This window comes from Tachysurus vachellii, chromosome 23 (genome assembly GCF_030014155.1).
Source record: "Tachysurus vachellii isolate PV-2020 chromosome 23, HZAU_Pvac_v1, whole genome shotgun sequence".
NCBI classification, from domain to species: Eukaryota; Metazoa; Chordata; class Actinopteri; order Siluriformes; family Bagridae; genus Tachysurus; species Tachysurus vachellii.
Genome location: NC_083482.1, coordinates 10,878,745 through 10,897,904, shown reverse-complemented (window position 1 = coordinate 10,897,904; position 19,160 = coordinate 10,878,745). Strand labels below are relative to the sequence as shown.

The 19,160-nt window shown below is 38.8% G+C and overlaps 1 protein-coding gene across 1 annotated transcript in view; it reads right to left on the bottom strand.

Moving 5' to 3' along the window:
- The window catches only part of pias1a (protein inhibitor of activated STAT, 1a), a 51,115-nt gene extending 32,862 nt beyond the window's left edge, over window positions 1-18,253 (bottom strand). The window contains exon 1 of the mRNA XM_060859170.1: window positions 18,158-18,253. Coding sequence (XP_060715153.1) covers window positions 18,158-18,253 — 96 coding nt within the window. The remainder of the gene's footprint in view (window positions 1-18,157) is intronic.
- Between the last annotated feature and the right edge of the window lie 907 nt (window positions 18,254-19,160).

Sequence of the window (19,160 nt, the reverse complement as noted above, 5' to 3'; positions counted from 1 at the left end):
ATAAATAAATATAATTGGTAAATAAAATAAATAAATAAAAATAACAGGTGATCGAGTCACCCAGATTTTGAAGAAATCTTAATCAATTCATATAAATAAGCTCCAAAGCAGACTTTTCCATTCAAATGTGATTCTCTACTTACTACACTGATACTAGGCCTAATTAACATTTGCCACAAGGAAATTTACATTTATTAAATCTAGGAATGGCGCCTATGGAGGAAGTGCATATAAATGAGCACAATTCTGGAGATGAGGAACTTTAAAACCACCCTTGTGGCTGGTGAAATTTCCATGTCATTTTTTTTTTAAATCTGAAAGCCAGCAATTATTAGCAAAACTGACAGGAACCCAAGCATACACGTTTTCACCCAAGCTTGTTTTTGGTGGTTGAAAAATAAGTTTAAATAATATTTATTTTTATTATTATTATTATTATTATTATTATTGTTATTATTATTATTATTATTATTATTATTATTAAGCATCGGACGATTAACACGGAAGAGGAATATGAAATGGTAATCAATCCAAATATTGTATAGATCAACTCAGACACTATTAATAGTTACCAAGGCGTTAAGGTATAATGCTGATGTGATTGCTTAAGAGAAAAAAAAGTTAATGTAAAGTAGTGTATGTTTAATATGTAAGATTAAAACCTATTACTATATCTGTACAGCATTTCAGGAACAGAGTGATGCCACTAAACACACAAATGCACATACGGATAGACCAGAACGGTGCACAGAAATTTCTATATGAAATGCAAATATATCGTCAGAGTGAACGTGACTGGTTGGTCACGACTGGTTGGCGATTGCTGTGAATTATATACAAGCTGCTTTACTTCATATTGATATATATTAACTAAATGCCCTGAGACGCTATTCCGACTGATGACTATCAGACCATCAACCAGTTTTTGTCATTAGCAGGCAGCCCTCAACACGCTCATCGTAGCTGTCAGGATCGCTTGTGCATGCAGAAATCAGAGCTATAGGATTGGGCTGTTCAGTGGATCATCACAGGAGAATTTATCAAGTAACTCATAGTTTTTAGCACAGAGCTTTCTTTTTTTTTTATCCGTTTATCTGTTGTAGTTATGATTCACCAAATCACTGAGCAAAAGGTTTATTTGAATAGATTTACAGTGAAACGGTGATCCTGATTGAAGGACGGGGTTCATTTTCCATGGAGAGTTACGGCAATGTGATTATTACCCAAGCGTCTCTGAAATTTAAACCTGTCTAAATCCATCACTTCAGTCTTTTGTTACATGTATGAAAGATTACACCATATTTTATCTTTTACAAAATGACCACTAGATATTAATAGAGACCAATATTTATCCAGTCCCAATGAATATGTTAGTAAATATATTTTTTTACAAGGACCTATGGGGGTTTAGATAAGTTATTGAGTACCTAGCACACATATGGGCTTCATACATGTTACGGTCACATGACCTCCTAATAATCCAAGCCCTACTATAATCACTTATAATAAAGGTCACTGCCTTTGTGACAGACAACAAGTACTATTTCTGTGTACAGATGTACCTCTAACAATATTATTCAACCGACTGAAATCCTGAAATCTTCTCCCATCCGTATAATACTTAACACAACGATGACAAAATACCAGTTCTGACATACGCTATGTGGCCGAAAGTTTTTGAACACGTAACTATCAAAGCCATATGTGTTTGTAGAACAACTCGTTCCAGATTTAGTTCCCCTGTGCTGTTTTTATAACCTCCACCACTGTTCTAGGAAGGCTTTCCACCAGATTGTAGAGCATTACTGTGTGGATATGTGCTCATTCAGCCACAAGAGCATGAGATCAGACGCTGGTGTCAGGTGAAGAGGCCTAAGGCACAGTCAGCATTCTAGTTCATTCCAAAGGTGATCGTTGGGGTCCAGGTCAGGGATCTGTGAAGGCCACTTGAGCTTTTCCTATGAAACCTTTCCAAACCATGTCTTTATAAACGTCACTTTTGTGTACGGGGACATTACCATGCTGGAACAGGTTTGGAAGTCTTAGGGGCTTTTTACACCTGGTCACTTCATGCATTTTCTCTGATGGGATAGCTATCTGATCATAAAAAGACCAGGTCTAAATGCCCTCCGAAAAGTTTTCAAGACGGATATAAATCCGATCGTTCAAACCACTTCAGGAGGTGGTCTAGGACGCATTTCAGATGAAACTGCACAGGTGTTAATGAATGTGGTTGTTCAAGCCACATACGTCAGCGCTATACTCCTCCCAAACGGAAGTACGTCACTCGCAAGTGACTCACGAGTCGTGCATCGCTGTTAAGTAAATGCTGTTTTTTGTAGCATAACCGTCATAACAAGTTTTTTCATCTTCTTTTTGATTGCATTCTGAAAACCGCATTTACCAAAGCGTGTTCCACTTCTATTACCCCGGAAATGAGGTAAAATATATTTGCATTTTGGGCGGGAGTAGAAAGATCGGATTGATATCCGATTCGCCAAGACGCATTTATGTGGCCTAATGTAAATGGAAGTTTCAACAAATCAGATAGCTATCGGATCAGAGTAAACACACGAAGTGACCAGATGGAAAAAGACCCTTAGATACGCTGAAGGGAAACTAAATTGCAAGAGCACAGAAAAAAAAATTCCATTTAATTCTGTGCTTCCAGTCTGGTGTCCACACACTTTTGGCTCATATAGCGTACTACTGAACATCGTACAATGCCGTTTGTGGCAGCAAAACAGAAACATCTTTAGTTATCAAATTCATCCACATGCCTCATTCAATGCAGTGGACCCAGGCTTGGTTTGAAGGTTAAAGAAACGTTGTCTGTAAGTGACTCCTGAGAACTGGTTAATCTCTGTACAGATACAAGCAGGTTCAGAATAAACTGGTGTCCAAAACAAACCTAAGCCTCTCATAATGCCAGCATGTCATAGGGGAAATCTAGTATGTGGGAATAAGAATGATTATTTAGCAGAAAATGGGTTTAGAAAAGACACCGTTGGTATAGTCTACCACTGAGATAAATGTGATGATATTATGTCTTACAAAACTGCTAGAGATTCAGAGCAAGGCTGAATGTATAAGCATATGTGTAAGTATACATGCTGCTTTTCATAACAAACCAAAATACCAACACTCATACTGCTGATGTTTAATCGGAGACGGTGAGATCTGTTCTAGGATACATCACAGTGAACGAAATCCACAACGTACGCCTAATTTATGCCCGTAAATCTGTACCTGTACTGAGCGTGTAATCTGTATGGGTGTAATCTAGAGCAGCTTTTAAAATGTAATCTAACACGATGAGGGCCGGGAGAAATACAGGATTAAGACAGACTAGGTGTGTGTGTGTGTGCGTGTGTGTGTGTGTGTGTCAGAAACTCTAACCATGGCTCCAGATCCAAGGAGCTCCATCATCACTTTACTATAAAAATACACACATACCAAACAAGAGCAAACCATCTCCCAGCCTCCCTCTTTACAGGATGCTTTTTACTGTGGCTAAAGTATGTGTGCACACAACGAACACACACGTGCAAGCATGCACACACACACACCATTCCCTCCCCCACTTGCACTAGCACACAGTCTTACTTTACTCCTCTCTCTCCACGAGCCAGACTGTGCTTATTGTGCAAGCCCCACCTTCAGCTAGCTCTCTCTCTCTCTCTCTCTCTCTCTCTCACACACACACACACACACACACACACACACAATCCCTCACTAGATTTCTCTCTCCTGCACACTTACTCCCTCACTCTCCCATTTCTGTCTGTTGTGAAGTCACTTGTGCATTCTCTCTCCTGTACCACCTCTCTCTCTTTTTCACACAAACACACACACAAAGTCTCAATGCCCCCCCATCTCTCTCTCTCTCTCTCTCTCGCCCTTCCCCCACTCTCTCCTGCAGCTCGCTGGCTATGGATCAACACTCACATACCTCGGTGCATTGTGCTTTTCTAACACAGTACCAAAAGTGCACAGGCACAAACTCACCTATACCTCAACAGTCTAAAAGCAGAATCCAGCACATTAAACAGAACCACTCACATAACCACAACACAGGCTAACACTCCTGCAGGCACAAAAAAGCAGCATGGACACACACACGCACACGCACACACACACACACACACACACATACACACACCCCACTACCAGAAACAACAACGGCTAATTTGCATTCATTTGTCCAACACTTGCATCCAAAGTAACTTAACTTATCGAGGACGAACAAAACCTTCTGAAACCTCAGACGATGTTAATCTGATTTATTCATGAAATCATTTGTAGACCTAGTCCCGCTGTTGCAAATTATAAGTCCTCAAATTAATTCAGAGTGTAGAATATTCACAACGGAAGCTCGAACTAACAACACAGTCACGTGACTGCATGTCAGATGAAATGTCCACGCGGCCGAGTATCTAATAATAATAAAAACACAATACAACAATATTGTCTTATGACAAATATCAGTGCAGACTTTTACATTTCCGATCTCCCCCCACGTGTATGTCTGCTTACAGCAGGGTTGTCATGGTAACCTGTTTCACATTGATCATGCTGGTTTCCGTTTTTTTCCCCACCTCATGCTCATCCTTGTCCCTTGCACAATTTATTCGCACCCCAAATATAAAACATTATTTACAAGCTTCGATTTTAAACATGGATTAACTATTACAACCCCTGATTGGTGGAGATACAGTACTTGGCCTGGGCAGAGATAAGATGCAGAATTACATGGAGAAACCATCTGTTCTACACAATTTTATTATCATTAATTATTATTAACAATTATTAGATATAATCTAAAAAATTTATAAAAAATATATAAATGGCATATTAGTAAAGACATATTGGCCTTGTTTTATTAGGAGGATTTTTTGTAAGCTACTACTTATTACTTCTCTAATCTTATTACAAGAAATGAAACTTAACGTATATTATACGTGTCATTTTGCATAATATAAAGAAGTTAAAATGCCCCTCTTTTTTTCATGTTTTATCCATCGGTATGGTTACGTGTTAGCTATCAGTGATATCTGAGTACAACGTCATATTCATTTCTCCGACTGCTCATTCTAACCGTATTCTATACAGCATACAGTGCATATATGTACATATATATATATATATATATATGTGCACTGTGTTTTAAATGAGAGCAGAGAAACCTGATTGTTTCTCTGTGCTGACGTCAGACAGCAGGTTAGAAATGTTTGTATGGGAGAAACGGGAGTACATAGAACAACACAATATGACACAACACAGTTTATTAGCTTCCATCTTAAAGCTGTAGACACCATGTACTACAAAAGACATTTTAATCGTCCAACCTGATAGCTGGTGCGATAGCTAGAAACTCTGTGATTCTCGACTCTACCGCCAAGCGTCACAAGCCTATTTTGACCTCTTTGTGAACTCATTTCCGCTGCCGTTTCTGTAACGAGGTCAACAGGTGATTTTTTTTTTTACCAGCATCTTTGTGTTTTTTCTGTAATCTTTTGGTCTGAAAATGTAAATCTGAAATGCTTCATTTTAGCGAACAGGACAAAGAGAGAGTAAGTGACTTGAGCTCTGGTTTATGAAAGTACTCTTGAAGCATAATGCACGTCAAGAGCAAAGAGCAGGGTTTCAGTCTGGTTTCCCGTAACAGAAAGGGGATCTCCGTCTAGGCCAATGTTTACACACAGTGACTTATATCTGTCACACAACACTTTTCAATCAAGTGAAAACAACTTCACTGATGGCTTTTGCGAACAAGAACAGATGAGCAAGTGCACAAAAGCTGAAGAGTATTCTGCCCAAAGCGTTATACTCGACCAAAGCGTTCTCTCAGAGTCTCTGAGGGAAATTCTCAAGAAGGATGTAATGATTTATACCCTTAGGAACGACGTCATTATTTACACAAAGATGTCTGGAGCGAGACGGATCGTTTTGTCCGTATACAGAAAGATGTAATTATTTATACGTTGAAAAATGAAAAACAATCTTTGTGACTATTTTGATTTTTCATTCGGTTATTTTGAGATGACTAAACTACTCCAATAAACATTTAATAAGGACATATGCTTGCTATTAAAGCACTCGATCTTTCTTTGGTTTAGTATGCAAAGTAACGAGGCGGGTCTAGCTGTTGCCGAGCTGCGGTCTGAATTTAGAAGAATACAAGCGATTATATTTTCTGACATGTAATTAAAAAATAAATAAATCCCTTCAGCTCTATATTCAAGTCCATTTTCCACTTCTCAATTATTCAGCAGAATAAAAAAACTGATTAATAAAGCAACAAAAGAAAAAAAATATATTAAAACCATTTATTATATCATAATGACAAGACAGTATTTTTCATGTTTAGTTCTGTACCATGTCATGTAAATGTTTCTGGATATTAACATTTCGTTTCAAGACTGACATTAAGATCTGTAGATATTGTATTTCAAATAAAAGTTTCCAGAATTGAATTTTTGATATTTTTGCCTGGGTTTCATTATTTATCACAGCTCCAGTGACCGAATAAAGAAAAAGAAGTAAAAGTTTACTGATGCACAATAGACCACAAAAGACCGCAGACTCATGTGTTCATGACTTTGTGTCCTGATTATAACACATATCTGTGTGTAAAGTACTAAGGGTTCGTCAGTGCAGTGTATATCAGTGCTTTCCTCAAATCTCTAATATAAAAATAACTGCTAATAAAAACTACAACTGAAAAACTACAGTGAAAGTAGTGAACTATGAACTAACCAAATCAAACTGCATGACAAATTTGAGTGTTAAGAGTAGAGGCTAGGGCTGGGCGATATGGCTGAAAACTGTATCACGATATCAGGGTTTCATATCGGTCGATATAGATAATTATTGATCTTTTTATGACCCATTTAAAATAAGGACCAGGAGAAAAATATATTACATTTAAACATTTTTATTTTAAACTTAACCTTCCCCTCAGTTATTAAGACAGAAATGTCAACAACCATGGAAAGCTCAAATAATTAAAATGTAAACATAAGTCTAAAGTCACAGTCTTATCGATAGGGTTGGGAACCGAGAACCGGTTCTTATTCAGAACCGGTTCTGTTTTTTAACAGGAACCGGAACCGCACGGATTTTTTAAGTTTCGGTTCCAAACGCGGTTCCGATGCGATGACGGGCAAAGCGCTGGGAGCGGTCACTTTAAATGGCCATGTCTTACCTCATGTATATTAATTGTTTACACTGTTTACAGTCACGCAACCAAATTGCTGTGCAACCAAACACAGCTTACCACAGAAATCAGTCACTCGCGCTGCTGTGCTGAGGTACGCTGTGTGTTAAACATGTCTAAAAAAAGTTTAAAGTGTGGATTCATTTCCAAAGCTACAACAATGAAGCAAATCTACCCCCTCTGAGAGGGTTTTCTCCACAGCTGGAGATACAATAAGCCAGGAAAGGTCTCGTCTTCTCCCAGAGAAAGCAGACATGTTAATGTTTCTTCAGAAAAATTGCTAACTGTTTTGCTAAGTTGTAATTCTGGATGTTAAATATGATGTTGGATTTATTTCAATTTAAATTGATATGAATTGAAATGCTCTGTTAAAAATATTTAAAGAGTGATTAATAAACACAAATGGAATTGTTTCAGTATTGTGCATTATTTTTCACATTTATTTTATTATGGAATTGGAATCAGAACCGGGAATCGTAAGGCAGAACTGGAACCGGAATAGGAAAATTTCTTTTGATACCCAACCATACTTATCGAACACATTTTTTATTGATATCGATCACGTGTCTATCGCGATACATATCGTTATCGTTTTATCGCCCAGCCCTAGTAGAGGTTATTTTAAAGATTACATATACATGCATTAAGTACTTCTATGACTCTTATTGGTTCCCATGCAGGGCCACCTGATGCCAGTTAAACATAGTGATTTGCATTTTGTGACGAAGAAATAATACGTGATAATCAGTCTTCTGCTGTCGTAGCCCGTCTGCCTCAAGGTTCTACATGTTGTGTGTTCTGAGATGCTTTTCTGACACAATGGTTAAAGAAGTTGTTGTTTGTTTTTGTAGCCTTCCTGTCAGTTCAATCCAGCCTGGCAATTCTCCTCTCAGCAAGGTATTGCCACCTACAGAACTGCTACTCACTGGATGTTTTAGGTTGTTTTTTCCTGTACCATTGTGTGTAAACTCTAAGAGACTCAAACCAGGCAGAATTTCAGATTGACGGCAGACCGTCTGGACTCCGTAGCGCCTTTTAACGGACATGGACCACCCAAGCGGGCATCTGAAAGCAACCGATCGCACGTCGTTTTGTTCAATGTCATGTTTAGAAGCGTAAAATGTCAATGTACCTACAAAAACAGCCCAGCATCCGAAACGTAGACCGTTCAATTAAAAAAGCTGTGCAAATTTATGGGTCTATATAATGATTTGGAAAATCCAGCATTCAGCTGATCCTCACAAGCGCTCGTTGTCATGGTTGTAAACACGACGGCTTCGCTCTTCCGTGAGGAAGGTAGAGAGCATCACGGTTTTGTTTCCAAGCGGACCGGAAAAATCGTGACACGCATGTCTCCTTATCCTTATCTATTTAAAAACTCCTGAAGTGTTTCTAATTTTAAGCGCCATACGCATCAGATGGTCAGTCGACATGCAGTTCAGCTAACATGAGCTGAAGCTTTTGACCTGCATCTGCAGGATTTTATTTATTGCACTGCCACCACATGTTTGGCTTATTGGATGTGTTACTAATAACATGGAGTTTATATTTTTACACCCACAAAGCACACGGATCCAAATTAACATCAACCTAGAGGCTGATTGGTAAAAAAAAAAAAACATAATAGAATTGAATTGATGATGCAACTCAGCTGGAATGATTCCATTCATTCATTCATTCATCTTCTACCGCTTATCCGAACTACCTCGGGTCACGGGGAGCCTGTGCCTATCTCAGGCGTCATTGGGCATCAAGGCAGGACACAACCGAGTGCCAACACATCGCAGGGCACACACACACACACACTCTCATTCACTCACACAATCACACACTATGGACAATTTTTCCAGAGATGCCAATCAACCTACCATGCATGTCTTTGGACCGGGGGAGGAAACCGGAGTACCCGGAGGAAACCCCCGAGGCACGGGGAGAACATGCAAACTCCACACACAAGGTGGAGGCGGGAATCGAACCCTGACCCTGGAGGTGTGAGGCGAACGTGCTAACCACTAAGCCACCGTGCCCCCCTGGAATGATTCCAAAAAAAAAAGAAAAAAGAAAAACCAGCAGCTGTTCGATATCTGCCTCATCTGGGGCCGAACTGTCGGAGCTCACTGTAGTTTATGACCGTTGGTGGCACTGGGCTTAATATTAGTATATGTCCAGTAATTGCTGCTGACGGAAAGAGATGATTCGAGTGGGATATGATGGTTTTAAGAGTTTTAAAAACGTGTCGCAATTAACAAATCTTCAGCTCCTTCACACATAAAACCAGAACATTGCCAGATTAAGGCTTCCAACAGTTCGCACTTTCAGCCGTATGCTAATACAATGCATTCATATAATCCTGAAAAGTCAGGACGTGATGTCTAATGTTCACAAGAGATGTTCATTACAAAAATAAAAATGATAGAGTATATGATAAAATTTAGAGTTTTATGTTCAAATTAACACCATGCACCTCATGCTTGACAAGAGCCTCAGGGTTCATGCTGCCTTTATGTGGAACAGTTAAGACGAAAATATCCCCACACCTTACTGAGATCTGACTTCTAACCATATCTGTGATTTTCCCTTCACAGTCTGATCTATCTAAATATTTATTCTGAAATCCATTCTGAACAGATGAAGGGATGGATCAGTTACATTAGAGTACTTAGAGTACTCCAGATAAAGGTATAAGGACAGATTGTAATTATGTGAAATTCAGATATCTCGAATAATAATAATGCATGTAACAGAGTTACGCTGTTTGCCAAGCTTTTCATGGAATTCCTGTATATGTGAGAGAACTTTGTGCAACAGGACCATGAGCACCGCAGAAACCGGGTGTTTAAGTCGCCTTTGAAGCTCCGTTTCCAGAACGCATCATTAAACCCCTATTTTCAGAGCTAGGGCAATTGACGTTCTCACTTGGGATGACTACAGGACCAAACATTATAATCAGAAACAATGATCTTTAACAGTGACTGTACTACACAAAAAAAACTGGTGACTGCTGGCAAAATGCAAAGTGGCTGTAATCGTGCTTCTGTGTATCGTCAAGCATATAACTTTAAACATTGGCGTATTTGTTGGAATCTGAAAAACGTGTGTCAAATATAGCATAAAGTTTGAAAATATCCTTCGATCCAAAGATGACCCAAATTCTTTTTGGTTTTTTATCCGAAAACCAAAATAAATGCTGAACTCTTTTAGATGGATGATTTTGAGTAATAAAAAAAAAAAATCAAATCTTGTATAAAGAGAACAACAAGTAAAGCTTAATGACACGATTTCCGCTGCTGTTTCCCTGCATTCAGCTCCGACAGTGTGCTCAGTGTTGCCATATTAAGCAGAATCCCCCTGTGACTGGCTATTTTTAATCACCTTGAGCTGAAAAATGGCCTTGGGCTGTAATTTATCAGAGATACGATTCAGATCTAGTTTACAGTGAGTCTTCGTGTCAGCAGTAGATGTAATTCCTCTGCATTCAACATTAAATTCAACATGTCATTGCTCTAGCCAAGCATGATATTATATAATAAAGAGGGAATAAAAATAGTAGTAAGATTACGCCATAACTAGTATCGTTTTGGCTGCATCGCCGAAGCATAAATATTTAATCATCGATATCTTTTCACACTCTAATTGATTTTACAACTGCAACACATCCCATAATGTTTTATTTCTCTTATACCCCAGCACTTTGATTTAAAAAAAATTATAATAATAATTAAATAAACAAATAGATAACTTTTATCCATTTTTGTTACAGTAATCTAGTGGAACATCTGTGAAACAAGTCGGTTCCTGTTATCACTTACATGTTTATAGCACTGCTATAAACACTCAACCAAGCCTTTCTTTATTGTCTCTTCAGGCTCTTGTCATGTTATTGAGAAACTGGGAAACAAGCCCAATTTCCTCTATATTGACTGTTACAAAGGTGTGACGTCGGAGACGTTTAGCAGCCGTCAAATATGCTAAGCGTCGTCTTTACGTGAATTTACGCTCTCTGTGTGAATTAGCTGTTATGCTGTAACTAGTGCGTTCGTATACGTCGGGATTTGCCATGAAGCTACTGTTCGAAAGCACAAAATGTCTACTCATTCTTGTTGATGATTCTTATTAAAGGTTTGTGCTGTCAGGGTGTGATTTTTATTGCATTTTCTTTATACAGAAAAAGTGGGATTTTGTCTATTTTGGGCACAGTGTTCAAGCAAGCCTGAGAAATGTGATGCAATGTTATAGCAGTGTAATCAGGTCGAAATATACTGCATGGGCATCAAGTCAACACCGTCGCACAAAATCATGCTTCCTGTTGTGATACAGCCCGAGAAACTGAGAAGAGACAAAAATCTGCTGTTATAAAGGAAATCGATGGATCAGTCGGCTCTAAGTTTCTATCAGGTTACTGAGCTGCCCTGCGTCTCGTCCCTCGAATGAGATTTGTACTATTCGTTTTCCGACAAACGTGTGAAAGAAAACTGAACTGGACAGCAGATCGCTCTCTATTTACATTGCTATAATGTCTGTACGGTTAGATTTGAGACGGTTAATTGATGCAGATCCTGTACCGAAGAAAGCTGGCGGTATAACAAAAGACACTCCTGACTAGTTTCACCCGAGACAGGTTACAAATCAAAGAATTTTCGAGAAGTTACAGAAAACGGCACGAAAGATAAAGAAACAGAGAAATCTCAAAAAGAAAACGCAGAGAAGAAGAAAGACTACACGTTTCTGAAGACGATATTAGCAGCTGTTATCAGCGTCGGTTCTCTTGGTGTTCTTCAAATATTAGGATTGTGCAGGAAAAGCAATGGGTTGCAGAACAGAATCATTTCAGCGTCTGATTAAGAGTAGGGCGAATCAAAGCTTTATAGTCACAGTTTTCGGAAAGGACAAAGTGTAAGATTCAAAAGCAGACATCTTGTGTTTTTGATCTCACTGTGAAAATCAGTGTGAGGGTTAAACCTAGTAAATTAATACAGAAACCGCTGCCAGGTAGAAGGACATCTGGTGAGGAGAGATACACACAGACACACACACACACCCCTCACAGAATTGTGTGTGTGTGTGTGTGTGAGAGAGAGGGAGAGAGAGAGGGAGAGAGAGAGAGAGAGAGAGACAGAGAGAGAGCGAGGGAGACAGAGAGAGAGAATGAGAGAGAGAAAGAGAGACAGAGAATGAGAGAAAGAGAGAGACAGAGACAGAGAATGAGAGAGAGAGAGACAGAGACAGAGAATGAGAGAGAGAGAGAGAGAGAGAGAGAGAGAGAGAGAGAGAGAGCGAGGGAGAGAAATAGATTCAAAGAGAAGGGGGAGAGCAAGTGATAGAGCAAGAGTGGGAGTGAGAGGGACAGAAAGATAGCAAGGGATAGATAAAAAAAAGAGAGAGACAGACAGAGACAGAGACAGAGAGAGGAGGGGGAGCGAGAAGGCCAGACGGAGAAAGCATCTAACTGACAGTGAGAAAGAGACAGAAAAGACAAAGTGCAGTAATGAATGTGTGAAATGTGTGTTTTATTTGGCACTTGAATTTTTAGGGCCACAAACAAAAAAGAAAAGAAGAAAGTAAAAAAAAAAAAAAAAAAAGAATAAATAATTTCCTTTAAAGCAGCAAAAGCATCGACGTGTGGTTCAAACGAGTACAACATACAGCACTGAAGACTCAGATACGATCTTTGGAATAGAATGAACAACAGAAACCACCCATACATTTACAGAATTCAGCAGTGAATCATTTCCTTTTTCTGATGAATCAGATCTGAATCAAAAATACTTTTAAACTTTCTCCTGCAGCTGTTGCTCCTGAACACTGATAGTGATTTCAGATTCTGATCTCAGACTGTCGCCGTGTTTCGATATTATGCTTCGAGATCATGATGTTACTGATGTTTTTATCGTGATTTATGGTATTAACATAGTATTGAATTTAAAGATGAAAAACAGGATGTGTTTATTTCTCAACAAGAGAATCTTCATGTACTTAATGAAGATACTAAATCTGGAAGCAGCCTTATGTAAAGCACACACACACACACACACACACACACACACACACACACACACACACACACACAGAGCTCAAAGGCTGGATAAATGATAAATTCATTAACTAGCCCTCAGGAAATTAAATTCTGTAGTGTGATGCCAAAAAAAAAATAACTCGGCTGAAAGGCGATAGTTAAAAACAATCAAATGAGTTAATAGTAAAAATAAAAGAACTTAATATTTCTTTTAAATATTAGCTTAAAAGAAAGAGCATTAACACAGAGTAAACAAATAAAAATGAGATTTTCTCCCATTTCTACCTTTCCAACACAATACACAGATTTAACACCGTGACAAAAAGTCAAACGTTGTTGACCAACATTGCAGCTATGATGAGGATGAAGTGTTCATCCTCCAGTTGTCTAGCGTTTTTATTTTCTCTGGATTTATTTCACTTTTGTCAGTATTTCACACACCTGTGTGTTCCTATTCTCACACTCGCTAATGAACCAATCAGAGGTGTGCTGGCTGGTGGATATGGTTCAGCAGGTGGTAGGATTTGGAAGGATGCACTGATGTTTAAATACAGCTTAGATACCAAATAAAAATGACCCTTTTGGCCCTTTTGTCAAAGATGAGAAAGAGAAGGCTTTTCCCTTTTTCTGGTAATTAAACCGACTGATCTGCAATGGCAAAAATAAATAAATAAATAAATAAATAAATACATAAAAATAAAAATGAAATGCTTGTCTTAGGTTTTAGGCTAGTGTTGGGTCCATCCCTGAACATACTGTGTAACAATGACTCATTATGAATGTATTTATTTATTTATTTATTTATTCATTCATTCATTCATTCATTCATGAAGCTATGTGCAATTTGAAACCTGGAAAAAAATCCTTCCATCAATCCATCCATCCATCCCAGTTGGCTGTGTGAGGTTTAGCGACCTCGGGTTTTCACCTAAGCGGTGACTTAATTTGTATTAAACTCATTTACTACAGATATGCTGGAGATAAGTAACGTAAACCTATAAGCGTAACTAAGAACAGCGAATGAATTTAACATCAGCAAAAATATCTCCAGCTTCACAGGATATACTGTTTTTTACCAAGAAAATCTGTCCATAAGCCACGGATCTGAAAAACGATGCAAAAATTACAACTACGAAGTTAGATACACAAACGACACCCCGCCACTACAGATATCTAGAAGTTTCCATCATAATAATATTCCGCTTTTGTTTTTGAGGCTGTCTGTAACGGCGACGTCGTAACTGCTCGCTGTCTCGATGCTTCGGCTGAATAGTTCAAATACCGTAAATTCCTCTTTGTTCACTAATGAAATATTGATCCCAAGCTGCTGTCCCTCGGTATCATTTCCACATGGTCGCACACTTCATGTCGTCTTTAGCGACGGCACAGCGAGGACGTTTAAAGAAGGTCTGATTTGGAATAACGAACAGAAAGAAAGTAAAAATGACGGGAGAGTTTGTTTACTCTACACCTGACCGGAGGCTGTTAAAGGGAGACGACGAGGACGCGCAGATATTAACCTCATTCCTTTTGGGAACAAAAGGTCAAGGAGAGAGAAACAATGCAATAATCTCAGATGATTAAATCTCAGTGTTGGGGGGCTGTGTGTTTGAATACCAGCATCAAACCTCCATTTCTCAAACACCGTTTCAAGTACAAAGTTTCGCAGAACAAGAAAGAGTTCTGAGTGCCATGTTTGTGATAACAACTAGAGGTCTTCTCGGGTCTAAAAAAATGTACCCGACCCAAAGTGACCCGAATCACTTTTTACCCGAACCCGACGTGCATGTATATATATATTTTTAAGAAAGACCCGACGCGAGACGAACCCGAAAAAATTTTACCCGGGTCCGACCCGATGGGGTATTTTTTTAACCCGAATGTTACTTTAGTGTAACCGCTACAGCGTGGATTCAAAATTGATTGACAGGTCTGTTTCAACGGAAATTAGCTTACCGCCAGTCACACGATGTCGCAAGTGGTCTTGGTAAAAAGAGGAGAGGTTGGAAAAGGACTCGAGTCAATGCACACACGCGAGATACAATAGTTCGGGTCTTCTCTGGTCCATTAGGTAAAAACACATTCATTTTAATTTACCCGAGACCCGATGCTGCTATTATTATACCCGACCCGTGTCCAAGGTACACGTGAAACTTTTAGACCCGAACCCGCTCGGGTCTCGGGTCGGACCTCGGGTTTTCGGATCTAAGTGGACCCGTGAAGACCTCTAATAACAACTAAATCAATGCTTAGATTATAGACCGATACTAAATCTGCATATTATTAAAATATTTATATTGTTTGAACAGAAATACACTCGTAACTCCCTATGATCTCTGTGTGCAGGGTCAGTCATCAGCAAAGGATCAAACGGACCAAATCCTAAAAATATCTAAATCCTATCTGACATCACGCCATTTGCTTTCAGTGTGCTCCAGTCTTTTATTTTTACATATTAGTTCCTAATACCGATAGTATATGTGTTTTTTAAGTGTAGTGCTAAATGCACGTTTCTTCACCGCCCTGGAAATAACTGTGTGTATAATTACATAATATTTACATTAACACATAGAGCAGCTGCAGTTTCTGGTTTTAGTGAAAACTTAATCCGACCCGTTTCTTAACCTTCCTAGCACTTGTTTGTTTGTTTAACCTTTATTTTTACAGGCAAGTCATTAAGAACAGAACACATTACGAACACTTCTCGGTTGATTCTCCGAAGTTCCTAACAAAGATCACTTGTTTAGGGAAGCAATTTATTTTCCAGGCAAATTCTTTAACCGTAACGATTTATTTTAAAACACATTCTGATTCGGGACGCATCGTCTCAACATCTCGATATCAAACGTATATTTCAAACCGCGCCGTTTCATCAAAGCTGCTACGAGCCGCCTTCAAAATATACCAAAAAAGTAAGGACAATATTTAAAAGTATGACGTTACTGACCATACGATGGATTGTCTGCGAATGTGTGTAGACAATTCAGTGCTGAAATGTTCTACTTGCGGCACTCGGATCTGTGGAACAAAGCAAACACGAAAAAATGGCCTACGCTTCATCTCCCATGTCCCGAGATGAACTAAATGCCAACACAGAGTTTGCCTTCTGAACATTTACCTCTACGGTAAGGACTTAAATGAGCACAAATGTAATTTTATAAATGACTTCTGTAAATCACTCTGGATGTGAGCGTCTGCCACATGCTGTAAATGTAATTTGGAGGAAGAGATTTTTGGTCCTGTTTGAAAATTGCTGTAGATTATAACCGATTCGCTTCATTAACCGTGCACAAAATACCCAAAGTATTCGTGACAATGTCCTCGCTTTAATCTCTGATCTCTCCATATGGCTCTGCTTGTTATAGATACAAGCCTAAATGAAATTCAAGGACAAACAGTACTAGGTCAATGTGAAGGACGTGGACGATTACAAAACACGAACGGTGGACTAGTTTCGGTGGGGAAAAAACGCACGCTTTGACTAGACGCTGTAGAGAAATTCAGCAAACGAGCACACGGGTGAGACCTCTGAGCAATGCAGAACAGTGAACACACACATACGTGCATGCACACACACACACACACACACGCACGCACACACACGCACGCACACGCACGCACGCACGCACGCACGCACACACACACACACGCACGCACACACACGCGCACACACGCGCACACACAAAGCCAACTGTTTATGCAGATGATCTGAAACAGTGTAGGAGAGCTTCCACCTCCCATCTGCACACTTCTAATGAACAGGTTTTCTTTACCACCTGTTCAGAGCTCAAACAGGTCACTAGTACGTCTCGTGCGTTAACTGATGATCTTTGTCTGATTTTCTTTCCTTTTAAAAAACAACCACCATAACACATCATCACCCATCATATCAGACACTGAGAGCTGTTTACAGGCTGTACAACAAATTAACAGGATATAATACTGAAAACACAGACTATAGATGAGTCCATGTATAAACATGACATCATAATCAGGGTCATTGTAAGTTGTATTTATTAAGTGAATTATTTCTACTGATCAGACACTGATCAGACAAGATCAGACACAGATCATACACTGATCAGACAAAGATCAGACACTGATCAGACAAAGATCAGACAAAGATCATACACTGATCAGACAAAGATCAGACACAGATCAGACAAAGATCAGACAAAGATCAGACAAAGATCAGACAAAGATCAGACAATGATCAGACAATGATCAGACATTGGAGCTGCCACACATTTTTCTCCACTTTTCTTTGCTCAGACACAACACGAACACACAACATAAAATACACGCCAACTAAAACACAACCTATTATTCAGCTGCGTGTGAAATGAAAAGTGATGGTTATTTTCTCTCCTTATAGGATTGATGCAGCTTCTAAGATGGAGCCCTAGTAGTAACGGGGAATGTTAGCAAAGAGCTACACTGATGATGCTTAATACATCCTATTAATCAAACACACGATTAAAGCACTTAAATTAGTCCACAGCGAATCAATACGGGTTTGTGTGCCGAAATAAATCGCTAACAAGACGAGAATCCGATCAAACTTGTTTACAAGAAGGAAATAAAAACTTGACAGCGCTCTCACTATCAACACTTGGCTGCGTCCCAAATCACTTACTCGTCCCCTAGATTAGTGCACTACATAGAGTGTGACGTACCGGCGCGGCAGCGCACTATATATCCAATACGGAGCCATTTGGGATTCGGCCAATAACACGGTAAACCGAGCAGCTTTTACAGCACTGACGAGCGCACAAGTCTTTAATATTAACTTCTTCCTCGTATGGAAAACAAACACAGCTCAAAGTAAAACGTTAAAGCTTTAAATAAGCATCAGGTGTACTCGTACACGCGCAATACGGCTTCTCATCTGTCAATTTTAGCGTAAACGGAGCGCAGCGTTTTACCTTCAGTTCCGCGCTCTCCGCCATCTTGTAGTTCCCTAGCGCTGACCGTGACGTAGCGCGGTCACGTGGGGGCCACGCGCGGTTCGAGAGCGTCATCACGCACGTTCCCAAATTGACGCAAATCAATTAACCCACAATTTATCTGTCATTTTGTGGAATAACACACAAGCGATGATATAATGAGTCGTTATGCTGCTATATATATATATATATATATATATATATATACACACACAATACATTTGAACTGGAAATGATTACAGTGGAATTTCTTTACATTTTAATCACATCAAGCCTAAACAATGCAGCATTAATGCCACAATAACATAACTAATTAACACTGTAAGCTGGGAAGGATTTTAACCAAGTGGATGAGTGACAAATAAAAATAGTGTTTTAGGATTAAATACCAATGGGCTGCATATGGTGTGTTAAATATATGAATATATGAATATAGAGTGCTATATATATATATATATATACATAGAACACATATATGTTAAAAACACCATATAACCCACCATCTAACTATCTGACCATGCTGCTTATGCTGAAAACATCCTTCCATTCTGTGCCTTTTATTTTTATATAATATGATAGTTGATTATACTGATACTGAATATTTAGATAAATGCAAATTAACTGCATTTTTTGATCTTCTGTTTTATAGCTGATGATAAAAAGTGTTGAATGAATGACATGGAAGCAGATTTTATCAGATTATCTCTCATATATGTGTTCAGATAGTTTGCACCCTAATATCTCTCTTGTCAGAAAGTGAGCTTTTTATAATCTCTCCTAATACGAAATTGATGCATCAATTAATATGATTGATATGATTATTTGTAATGACATAAATACTTTAAATTACTTTGCAGGATGTACTTCACTATATATCCACTAGATGGCAGCATTGTTTTATTATTAACATCAAAAAGTAATTCAGTGTTAAAATTACAAATGAATAGAAATACAACAACTGTGTTGATAATCAATATCAATT